The sequence below is a fragment of the Hydra vulgaris genome, chromosome 11 (assembly GCF_038396675.1).
Source record: "Hydra vulgaris chromosome 11, alternate assembly HydraT2T_AEP".
Classification (NCBI taxonomy): Eukaryota; Metazoa; Cnidaria; class Hydrozoa; order Anthoathecata; family Hydridae; genus Hydra; species Hydra vulgaris.
Window position 1 is genome coordinate 20,003,204 of NC_088930.1, and position 13,387 is coordinate 20,016,590.

The window sequence follows — 13,387 nt, forward strand, 5'->3', positions numbered from 1 at the left end:
GCATCATATTATGATGATTGGGTAGTGAATCAATTTAACTATATTTAAGTTTAATTGATGAAAATGAAATCAAATTTCAATTAAAAAAGACGAAAACAAACCAAATATACAACAGTATAATATAAAAAATTACAAATTAAAAAAAAAAATTACAAAATTAAAAAAAGTAAAAATAAGTCACCGAAGAAAAAACGGCAACAAAAAAGTTATAAATATCTTCACTGATAGAAGACATTAACAACCTTTTGGTTGCTGTTTTTTCTTTGGTGTCTCCCAACACCTCGGTATGGATGAGCCCTCCATTTGAAGGATGGCTCATCCATACCGCCATTACTTCGCCACTTATTGAAGGACCTCTCTGAGAGAGGCCCTGGGTGTTGGGAGCGATATCTTTGGTATTGCTCTAATGTTAACGACTCTAAAATTACAAATAGAAGGATATAATAAAAATTAAAAATATTTACAATTCTTTTTATTCAAAATATAAAGCATAACCTCACAATTTTCACAGGATAAAGAGGATGCTAAAAATAATAGCAATAAAAAAAGTAAATTAAAAAGGGTTAAACTTGTGAAAAATTTAATTTTAATAAAAATATAAGTAAAATACAAACAGTTAAAAAATGTCATATTTATATTAAATAATTCTTTCACCTATTGCACATATTTCTCTGTAAAAAATATATAAAATTTAAAACACAGCCCTACCAGTTATGCTTCTACCAGACACTAAAGACAAAAAATATCCTCAGAATAATTGATACAATTATATTTACATATAAATAAATATATAACTATATTTTTTTTTACTCATTCCCCTCATTTCTTCCATGAAGTTGTCTTAAGTAAGAAAAAAGATAACTGAAGCTAAAACTAACAAAAACTAAACTAAAATTAACTATAAACTAAACTAAAACTATAAACTAAAATAAGCTTTAAATTTTAATATCTGTACCTCAGAAGACAAAGGTTGGTTATCCAGTTTTTTGTGAAAATGAGTTACGTGTGAGACCTTTTTAGTTTTTTCAGTATCTACATAAGTATAAAGACTGTTTTCCTGCAACAATGTGAAACAAAGTTTGGTCAAAATAAAGAGTCTGGTGTCCCCAATGTTCAAAGGAAAAACGTCTGTAGTTCAGAAATGACTTTTCACTTTTTTTATTTAACTTTTTATTTTTGTCAAAATTATGTTTCATGTGCCTCAAGACAAATTAAAAAAAAAACACGAAAAAAATACCATCAAGAATAAGCCAATGAAGACTAATTGTTTTACGATTCATTCTCTCCTGGAGAATTTTTAAAATGTGGCAACTGTTTGGACTTTTGAGGTACAGATATAAATGCTTTATTTATTTAACTATACTAATCATATAATTTTTACTTAGTTTTTTTTCCAACTCTCCTTAAAAAAAAAATAGTATAAAGCTCAAGAACTTGAAGTTTTAAAATTCCAGTTACAGTACAAATAAACAAACTCTTATTTACAAATATCTAATAGCAAAAGCACTGACTTATTTCAGTCTTCAATTCTGTGTCTAAACAATAAAAGCACTTAAATGTATAGACGTTAAAATATCTACTTAACTTTTTAAAAATAAATTCACTAAGCTAATGTAACTAATGCCTTTATGAGCTCTCTCTTGATCAACTAAAGAAAATAAATTTTATTAAACTAACTTGATGAAAAATAATAAGAAGCTGTCTTACTGAGAATTTTAAATTTCTTCTCTATTATTGACAATATAATTTTAAGTATTACATAAGTTCTTGGGCTTATTGTATAAAATTAAAAAAACCTACTGTTTTACTTTTAAGTCAACAACAATATTTTAAAAAACATTTTAGTTACTTTATAAAAAAAAAAAAAAATCCTATTAAACATACTACCTCTTTCTTCATTGTTGTCAACTAAACAGGCCAACAAACAAACAACTTTTAAATATACAAAAATTTCCAACTTAAATTTTTTTATCTTCATTTATCTTTAATAAAATATGAATTAATGAGTTACCATTATTTAAAGTTGATCCAGAAGCAACTAAAATAAATGATCAAATAAAAAGTTTTTTTATATAATCTTGACAATGATGTTGAAATAAACAATATTTATTGCTTGAAAAGTTAAGTAACAAATGTAATTCAAGTATATTAAAATAAATGTACTACGTTACCTGTTGTGGCTGATGCAACTAAAGTTATAACTAAATAAAAAAATATTAACTAAAAAAGCTATTTTATCTATCTTATCTATTTTATCCTGATGGTTATGTTTAAATAAACAATATTTCTTGATTCTTTTTAAAATAAAAGATATTACTATTTGCTGTAAAATAAAATAAAAGACATTAATATTTGCACCAACTGATGATGCTACCACACCTAAATGACAAAATTTATTAAAATATATAAAACATATTCAATGATTTAAAAGAATATTCAAAAGATGTTTTTAAATCTACAAAATCTAAGTCCTTACTAAGTTCTATCTGTCTGTCTAAAAATAAAAATTGAGATAAAATTATATACAATAAAATTTCTAAAGCTACATTCGAACTCAAATAAAATCTAAATGATAAAACTTACTTAAGTTGCTATCAGTTTGCCTGTCTAAAAAAAATTTTTATTCTCATTAATCCTAATCTATAATCTATAAATAAACTTACTAATATAAACAATAAATAAACTTGAACTAATATAAACTATAAATAAACTTACTAATATAAACTATAAATAAACTACTATATACTATATAAACTAATATAAACTATAAATAAACTAATATAACTATGTTACTAATATAAACTATAAGTAAACTACTATACACTATATACTTACTAAAAAAGCCTTCAGCTCCTTTTAACTGCTCTAAAAAATGAAAAATACTTGCTTAAAATGATCTAAAAAGACTGAAGATAAAACTGAAACACTTTACTAAAAAAAAAAACATTGTACTAAAAAAAAATATTTTACCAGTCATTTTAGTTTTAACTTCTTCTAAAAAAAAAAACAGAAAAATAAAAAACAACGAACAACAAACAAATTTTAGTTTTTAAACAATGAACAACATCAGTTCCACTTGAAACTAAAAATTTATCAGCTCTAATCGGCTGGAAGACCTTGCTTGAAAGACCGCGTGGAGTAAAGAAACGCTTTTAGGAAAGCCTAGAAAGTTCTTTATTAAAAAAGAAAGTGAAACGACACTAACACTACTAAAGTACAGTATTCATATTTAGAAGATTAGATAAATTACAGTATTCATGTTTAGATCAGGGTTGTCCAACGCGTGGCCCGCGGGCCAGAAGGTGGCCCTCGTCAGCCTATGGCATGGCCCGCATATCACGGTCCATTAATTTTGAATTTTTATTTTAATAAAAATTTCAAATAACAATAATAAAATAAGTTCTACAGCAACAGCATATTATTTATATATTTACAATTCGAATTATACATTCGATTTCGATTATACTTTCACTATATAAATCCGCATTTGAAATAATAAAACTCTCGCTAAAGAAAAGACATTATTTTTATATATTTAATAAAGATGGCTTCAGCTAAAAGACGTAGATGTGATATTGAAAGCGGTCATGGGGGTCGTGTATTTAATCCTTCTTGGACAACTGACTATTTTGTACATGAACAAATTATTTCTATTAGATGTCTAATTTGTTTGGAGAAAATTGCCGTGTGTAAAAAATATAATGTGAACAGGCACTACACAACAAAACATGCTGTAAGTTATGACAAATTTAAAGGCCAATTTCGAATTGATAAGATTGAATTGTTGAAGAAAACTTTTCTTGCACAACAATCAGTGATGAAAACTAAAGTGATTAGCTTTTACAGTGCTACCAAAATAAGTTTTTTAATGGCAGAAGCTATTGCAAAAAGTGGCAAACCTTTTTGTACTGGAGATTTATTAAAAAACTGTTTAAAAATATTTTGTAAAGAGATATGTCCTAAAAAAACACTTACTGTTGAAGATCTTAGCCTCTAACACCAGACTATTGCTAGAAGAGTTGAAGATCTATCAAAAAATATTGAATTATCATTAAAAGAAAAATTAAATAAATGTGAAGCCTATAGTCTGGCACTGGATGAATCAACAGACAGAGGTGATACTGCTCAGCTAGCCATTTTTGTTAAAGGTATGACTAGTAACTTTAAAGTAATTGAAGAACTGTTAGATATTAATCATATGAAGGACACAACAAGAGGAGAAGATATTCTCTCTGAAGTGAAAAAAGCATTGGTGAAATTTGAATTACCAGAAAAGAAACTCTGTGTTGTCACTACAGATGGAGCAAGTGCACTAACAGGAAAAAATATTGGATTTACTGCATTACTTAAGAAATCCATTAATCATGAAATTATTTCATATCATTGCATTATACACCAAGAGCAGTTATGTGCAAAAGTATTGGAGATGAATAATGTTATGGAACTTGTTATTCATACAGTTAACTTTATAAGAAGTCGTGACCTTAATCACAGACAGTTCAAACAATTACTTGAAGGTTGTGGTAGTGAGGCTGAAGATGTAATTTATTTCAGCCAGGTTAGATGGCTTAGTCGAGCTGCTACTCTGAAAAGATTTTGGATACTATTACCTGAAATAGGGCTGTTTCCAAAAATTAAAAGGAAAGACACAAGCTTGCTTGAAAATATTGACTGTCTGAATGATTTGGCATTTTTGATTGACATGACTCAGATGTTAATGGAATTAAATCTTAAGTTGCAGGGTAAAGATCAACTTATTAGTAAATTGTTTTAAAATGTAGAAACATTTGTTTTAAAATTAAAACTTCTGAAACAACAATTAAGTTCTAAAGTACTTGTCCATTTCAAGACTTTATCAGAAAGAAATATTAATACAATTGACTCTGAAAGATATTGTACTCTTATTTTATTATTAATTGATGAATTTGACACAAGATTCTGTGATTTTAAAAAGGAAAAAAATGAGTTAGACTTATTTGCGCATCCATTATCCATCAAAGCTGAGACAGTTAGAAATGAATTTCAAATAGAATTAATAGAATTGCAAAACAATAAAGATCTTAAAGAAGCCTACAAAGAAGTAAAATTATTAGAATTTTAGAAAAAATACACGAGCATTGAAGTTTTTCCTCATTTGTGCAGACATGCTATTAAACATTTTTCACTTTTTGGAAGCACATACAACTGCGAACAGTTATTCTCAAAAATAAAGCATGTAAAAACAGAACAGAGAAATAGATTGACAGATGAACACCTTACTAATACACTTCGAATTGCATCATCAAATATAAAAGCAGACATAGATCATTTATGCAAAAAAAAACAGTGTCAAGTTTCACATTGATCGAACTTTTGTATAACTTCACTTTAAACCTTAACTATGAGTGTAACTGTTTATTTAAATTTAATAAAAACTTCAAATTTAATAATTTTTATTTTGGGTATTTTATGTTTGTGGCCCTCAAGTTGATTTTGAAACGAGTTAATGGCCCTTACTGTAAAAATGTTAGACATCCCTGCTTTAGATAGTACTAAAAAAACTATTTTACCAGACATTTTATTTTTAACTTCTTCTAAAAAATGAAAACAGGCTATAAAAATTAGAAAAATAAAAACAACCAACAACAAACAAACAATTATTTAAATTTTTATTTTAAACAATGAACAACATCAATTCTTTTCGAAAATAATAGTATATCAGCTCTAATTTGCTGGCTGACTTTACTCGAAAGACCGGATGGAAAATGTAACCGCGCATAAAAAAAGTCTAGAAACTAATCAAAAACTAAGAAATAGTGTATTTTACAGAATACATAACCGTAAGTAACAATACGAACAATAGGCGAAACTATGCGTAACTATGCGCACTAATATTCATAAGCGTATTAATATTTAGATTTAGAAAATAAACAAATACCCTTTTTTATTAGAAAACGTAAAGTGTTTCTAATAAAATAATATATATATATATATATATATATATATATATATATATATATATATATATATATATATATATATATATATATATATATATATATATATATATATATATATATATACATACATACATATATATACATGCATATATCCTTGGAGTCGTGGACAGCGTCATAGTTCATGTGTTGGGAGAAAACATTGAACCAAACGCATAATAAAACTTATAAATGCGCTATGTACAAAACAGGTTATTCAGAATAGTTATATTTTGAAGTTATTATACTATATAATAAGATAAATCATAAAATTATAAAATAAATCAAAACTAACTTCCATACAACTATTGTTTATACAAACATAGTTACAGTTTCAAACAGTAGTAAACTGACAAAACGCAATGATATATAAATAGTGCCTACATATCGAACATCGCCGTTTTTAGTGAAGCCAATTTAATATTAGGTAATCCGTTTGAAGCCATTATTGAATCGGGCAAAAAACTTTCAGCGATTCTTGCCAAGTAAAATAAGATAAACAATTTTAAAGTCTAAATCAAGGTTGGAATTGAAAATGATTAGTTCAGAAATGATAAATTTGGTGGCCTACAGCCAATAAAAATTTGTTTTGGTCAAAGAGAATTGTATTAGCTGGAAAACTAAAACAAACGGCTGTTTTTATAGCCACAAATTTTAAAAACATATATTTTTAAAAACATATTTGCATTTAGAACTTTAAACAAAAGCATTGTAATATATTAAAATATTTTATGTAAAAAAAAATACATTTATAAACCCTTGAAATATAGTAACTGATTCGTTTATTGTCTTGAACCTTTCTTAGCAATTAACTAAAGTCTTAAGTACTAGATTTCTGAGTATATTTAATCAGAATTCTGAAATATTATTCACTTATCTTTTTATCTAGCTAGCTTCATTTATTTTCAACTTGCATATTTATTTTGTGGCAATGAAATTCGATGTGTTTCCTTAAAAGTTTATTCGCAAACTTTAAACCTTTAAACTTAAACAAAGGTGTAAAAATAATTCCATTAAATATACTGCCCTTAAAAAAATACAAGCCATTAAAAGAATTTCTATCTAATTTAAGCATATGGCATGGATCTTATATAATGTGTAGCAATTAGTTGTCATATGAAAAAGTAATAAACATATCTTTAACATCTTTGAAAACTGACATCAAAAGGGAACAACAGAATTTTAATTGGTACTTATACGATCAAATGTAAGACTTTTGATACAAAGTTATTTCAAAGCCAAATTCAAAATGTTTTGATTAAGCATGGTAAATTAATTGTTTTAACTTAATTTAATTAAAAATTAGCAATGAGTATTTTCCAATGAGCTTGCAAAACAAATAATATAAAAACTAAAGCCTCTTTATAATGATAAAGTATAACTAATGGATATTTTCCAATGTCCTCGCAAACCATCTAACATGAAAACTAATGCCTCTGTAGCTGGATTATTAGGTTCGCATACAGTAAAATCCCTACCGAAATCATAAAAACCAATGCAGTGATTTGAACTTTTTTTCGAGGTTATACTGTTTTTGATTGTTATAGCATTAATCATAAGAGTACAATATTTAAAATTAACATCAGTTTTCTGTTTATCACATAATATGAAAAAATATTATGAAATAAACCAAAATAAACAATCAAAATCACAATTTACAAATGTAGTCTTTTGTGACAATGAATTGATAGCATCAAGACACAACATTGGTTGAAGTAAGTTATATGCATTTGTCTATCAAAAACAAGAGGTAAAGCATATGTAAAACAAGTTTTTTTACTTTATCGTTATATATATATTTATAAATTATACATATATATATATATATATATATATATATATATATATATATATATATATATATATATATATATATATATATATATATATATATTATATATATATATATATATATATTTATATTTATATATATATATATATATATATATATTTATATATATATATAAATATATATATATATATATATATATATATATATATATATATATATATATATATATATGACTGCTAAAGCAGTAGCTTGAGCGCTAAGAACTCACTTGTTTGTTGAACCCATCTTGATAAACAAACTTTCCAAAAGAAGCCCCTAAAGATAAAGTTAACAACACTTCCCAAGAAAATATCAAGATCTGGTCCGACGAAATTTGGATGAAGAAGACATTAAAAATAGCAGTGTAATAATAAGGTTAAAAGTTTTGTTGAATATTTGAAATTACAGCTTTCATGTTCATCCAAAAAACATAACTATGGTTGCACGATCATAAATAGTCAAGCGCTATTAAAATAACAATCAGGGCAGTAAACTGGGAACTGGTAAGAACATCTGGAAGCCACAAGGTTTATGCCTAATTTATTTTCCGCAACAGGATACATAAATGCCAAAAGCGCTTGTTTATAACTTCAATCCATGCATTTTATAAACATCAATCTATGCACTTTATGAGCAGCTGCCATTCCATCAGACGCTCGGGTTGCAAACGGGAGGTCTGATTTAGTAATTTAACATTGCATAATGATATCAATAAAAAGCATTTGAGGTTTAACTAGAAGAAGGGGTATGTCTAAGATTATAAAGAACCTCAAGGCTAGTACCTTTCACGAATGCAGACCAATTCATGATTCAATGTCAACACTGACAAAGCATCGTATTGAGAGTGAATCACATGAATCTGGTGAATCACATGAATCTGATGAGTCACGTGAAACTGGTGAGTCACTGTCATTTTCATCTAGTGAGTCACGGCGAAAAAGAAATAATAAAAATTTTAAAACATTAAAGAACTGCTGTTTAATCCTTTCGAGTTTCAAGATTCAATAATATGATGTATATGTACTGGTCTTTTGCTGATATGGATTAAAAGATTAATTGCAATCGAGCAGAAAATGTCGGTTTGCAGATTCAATACAGTTTTGATTATACTGTAGCCAACCAATCAATTTTCAAGGGTTCAAAGGTGGACAAAACACTTGCCAAGCTGCTGCCAGCAGTCAATGACGATGTTATCCGCGTAGACTCTAATTTTTTGTTCCATGCAATAATTATACTAATTAACAGGGCAGATTATTTAACTGACTGCTTTATATATAAATTAACCCAAATTCCTTTTTACAAATAACTTAATGAGAAAACCCAACAATTCAGAGCTTGATAAAAAGCTCATGAAGGAATCAACAATTTTAACAATTAATTAAAATCATCACATTAAACTGTAAAAGACAGTACACACAAACAAAGATATCGTGGGATAAAATTTTGAAAAACAATTAATAACGGCTGAAGCGGAAGTTATCGGACAAAATAAAAACGTCAATAACTTATTTATAAATAAAAAAACAAACTACTATTATATTTTTTTTAAATAAAGCATTTATTTTTTAATAAAAATATATTATTTTTTATATGAAAAAACACCACCATCTGCAATTGATCTCAATTTTGCTCTGACGCCTTTCATATGCGATTGTAAAAAGTTTAAATCAATTTTTTGTAGTTTTAGTTTAATGCGATCAATCAAAACTTGCTCTGTTGAAGCTTGCCAATCTCCCTCGTAAACCTTCTGTGCCAAATGTCCCCAAAAATTTTCAATTGGTTGTGCTTGAGGCACATTTGGGGGATTGGATTCTTTATCAACGTAATAGACATATTGGTCCATCCAATTTAGAGAAACATTAGAATAACGAGAACTTGCTAAATCTGGCCAAAATAAATAGTTAAACTCTCCATGATACTTTTGAATAAATGGAAGAAGTCGTTTTTCTATACATTCATTAATATAGATTGATGAATTGATCGCTACAGCCTTGAAGGTGCGAAACAATGGCTCGGACATACCACGGTCAGATATGGCTATCCACATTAATAAGTGTTTTGGAAATTTCTCTTTTTCTATAAAACGAGCACTTTCTGGGCATGTCTTTTTGTTGTTTGTGCAGTATCCAGAATTTCAAGGCATGTTGTCCCCAGCAAAACAAAAGTATTTTTCGTCATCGATGACTAGAAGCGATTTTGTGTTATAGAGTTGGTTAACTAGTTTCCTGCTTCTTTTCTTTGCCTTTATTTGTCGTTCTAAAGTGTATTTTGGAGTCTTTTCACGTTTTCTATATTTAATATTCATTTTTTTTAACTGACGACCAATTGTCGATTGATTTACACCGAATTTAATACCTATTTTTCACTGACTGACCCCGTTTCGATTGTTGACAAGTCTTGTTAATTCGGCTTGCTTTTCTCTAGTCCAGGATGTCGGACAACCAAGGTGCTTTCTATCAGAAAACGATTGAACAGTTTCAAGTTTTTTTAGGTTATCATATATTGCACTTCGAGCAAATCCTTCCTTTTCAAAATGATTTACGATTTTTTTTTTTTTATATTAGGTTTATTTACAAAAAACATTTTTAGTCGCTTTCGAAAAGATTCTCGTTCAGCTGCATATAACCTCATTTTAAATAATTGTGTTTCAAATAATAAAGTTTATATTTTATAGAAAGTTTATGCCTACGCATAAAACCACAAAAACTAATTATTATGCTCAAATAATGAAATTAGAATTTGTCTGATAACTTCCGCATCACCCGTTAATTGTTAATTTACATAATTGAAATTATATATTACAAGTCTAGTATTATATAAACGCAATCAAACAAACTTCAATAACTATAACAGCCTATATTTTTAACCAAGGAGCTTTACTGAATTGAGTTATTTTTGGTATCTTCCTGTCACAAATTCAAATATCATTGGATATTATTATATATATATTACAAAAAAGTATGGTAATAACATCTCCATTATTTTTGATGCTTACAAATCATTCGTTGAAGATTACAAACATTAAAGGAGAGAGAAATGGTTTGACAACATTGTATCCCAATTAAGATAATCAACTGCGAACTGTCAGATTTTCTTTCAAACAATATTAAAACTGCTTTGATTAAAGCATTGAGAATGAAGTTAAGAGAAAAAGATGATATTGTAGTGGAATAAAAAAGGGATGCTGACAGAACTAATGCCACAAAATGAATTAAATTTTTACAAAATGTTACTATTATTGCTAATGCTACAAACATTTTTATAATGTTGGTTTATATGTGGTATCAAACCATATGCGATCTTTTTTAGCGCTGTAAAGCTAAGAAGAGTTTCCATAATGATATGGAAACAATCATAAGTATAAAGAACGTCGTGTCAAATCTATCAAATCTCGTGAAAAATGTTTAGTTTATCCATGCATGGCTGGGTGTGGTACTACTTCTGCTTTTTTTTGTCAAGGGAAGATAGTTGTACTGAAGTTTATTGAGTCAAATAGTAAGTTTACTCAAAGTATATGTACAGTACTTCCAGATCCCTTTGCTACATAAGATCATGTAGCTAGTGTTGGAATACAAGCGGTTTTGAATTAGTATAGTACTCAAGACAATGATCATTGTTTTTATTATTTATATTGTTTTTACTACTATTATATCTTCATATTGATTTCGAATAAAATGCGTGAACATCTGCGGACTAGGGATGTCTCTAATACTTAGTTTTTTTTACTTACACGAGCAAGTTAATTTTTGTCAAAAAGTAAATCATATAAATAATTTTGAACTTTTTATGTAAATTTACATTTTCGTATAAGTAGTTAATTTTTTTTGAAACAACTTTTACTCTATTATATAGTTTTTTTTACTTTCAAAAAGTAATTTACTTTTACATGTGAAAATAAGTCACATGAACAAGCTGTTTACTTTTACATTTAAAAGGTAATTACTTTTAAAAAGTACATTACATAATATAAAAGTTCTTTAAACTGTAGTTTACATTTACTTTATTACATTTAATTTACGTTATTTAATTTACATATATAATAGAGTTGATAAGTACTTTATATTAAACAATTTATTATACAAAAATTAGTTCGGATTTTAAAGCAATTGCTCTACTGAACATGCTGTTATTAAACTTGCTGAAAAAATATGTAAGTTGTTTGATGGTGAAGAACTGGTATAAGGAGTTTTTATTGATCTTTCCAAGGCCTTTGATTCAATTGATCATAGTATTTTACTTTCTAAGCTAAAATAATTACGGCATAATAGGCTCAACATTTTAGTGGATTCAAAGCTATTTGTCTAACAGAAAGCAACTTGTATTACTAGACAAGTCAGGAGCCCTTGATATTACGTGTGGTGTTCCTGAAAAATACACAAATCTTTTGGAAGTACTTTTTGATGAAAATTTGGAGAAACCATATTGGTCTTCTTGAAACAAAGGTGTCATCTGTAATGGGTGTTTTGTATAAATCAAGACCTTTTCTCAATAATCAAATATGCTTTACTTTAGTCTTGTACATAGTCAGCTTTTGTACGCAAATATTGTATGGGCCAGCACCCATTAAACCAAAATACTAAAATTCCAAAGTCTGCCAAACCACGCATGCAAAGCAATTAATTAATTAAATAGATTAAGATTAAACCCGGTCCCAGTGATGAAAAGCATGATGGTTCTAGATATTGAGAAACTTAGCACATTGCAGATATTAATTTTTATGTATAAGTATATTAAGTATATATATATATATATATATATATATATATATATATATATATATATATATATATATATATATATATATATATATATATATATATATAAATATAATATATATAAATATAATTTTGAACTTTTTATGTAAATTTACATTTTCGTATAAGTAGTTAATTTTTTTTGAAACAACTTTTACTCTATTATATAGTTTTTTTTACTTTCAAAAAGTAATTTACTTTTACATGTGAAAATAAGTCACATGAACAAGCTGTTTACTTTTACATTTAAAAGGTAATTACTTTTAAAAAGTACATTACATAATATAAAAGTTCTTTAAACTGTAGTTTACATTTACTTTATTACATTTAATTTACGTTATTTAATTTACATATATAATAGAGTTGATAAGTACTTTATATTAAACAATTTATTATACAAAAATTAGTTCGGATTTTAAAGCAATTGCTCTACTGAACATGCTGTTATTAAACTTGCTGAAAAAATATGTAAGTTGTTTGATGGTGAAGAACTGGTATAAGGAGTTTTTATTGATCTTTCCAAGGCCTTTGATTCAATTGATCATAGTATTTTACTTTCTAAGCTAAAATAATTACGGCATAATAGGCTCAACATTTTAGTGGATTCAAAGCTATTTGTCTAACAGAAAGCAACTTGTATTACTAGACAAGTCAGGAGCCCTTGATATTACGTGTGGTGTTCCTGAAAAATACACAAATCTTTTGGAAGTACTTTTTGATGAAAATTTGGAGAAACCATATTGGTCTTCTTGAAACAAAGGTGTCATCTGTAATGGGTGTTTTGTATAAATCAAGACCTTTTCTCAATAATCAAATATGCTTTACTT

General features: G+C 27.1%; 3 protein-coding genes across 3 annotated transcripts; 2 read left to right on the forward strand and 1 right to left on the reverse strand.

The window, feature by feature from the left end:
• The first annotated feature begins 3,544 nt into the window (after window positions 1-3,544).
• On the forward strand, window positions 3,545-3,997 carry LOC136086903 (general transcription factor II-I repeat domain-containing protein 2-like). The gene has a single exon (XM_065809402.1). It carries the CDS (start codon window positions 3,545-3,547, stop codon window positions 3,995-3,997), a length of 453 nt encoding a protein of 150 aa, XP_065665474.1.
• Window positions 3,998-4,150: 153 nt separating this feature from the next.
• On the forward strand, window positions 4,151-4,774 carry LOC136086904 (general transcription factor II-I repeat domain-containing protein 2A-like). Its single transcript, XM_065809403.1, has one exon. It carries the CDS (start codon window positions 4,151-4,153, stop codon window positions 4,772-4,774), a length of 624 nt encoding a protein of 207 aa, XP_065665475.1.
• A 4,611-nt stretch (window positions 4,775-9,385) lies between these two features.
• On the reverse strand, window positions 9,386-9,853 carry LOC136086905 (uncharacterized). Its single transcript, XM_065809404.1, has one exon. It carries the CDS (start codon window positions 9,851-9,853, stop codon window positions 9,386-9,388), a length of 468 nt encoding a protein of 155 aa, XP_065665476.1.
• Between the last annotated feature and the right edge of the window lie 3,534 nt (window positions 9,854-13,387).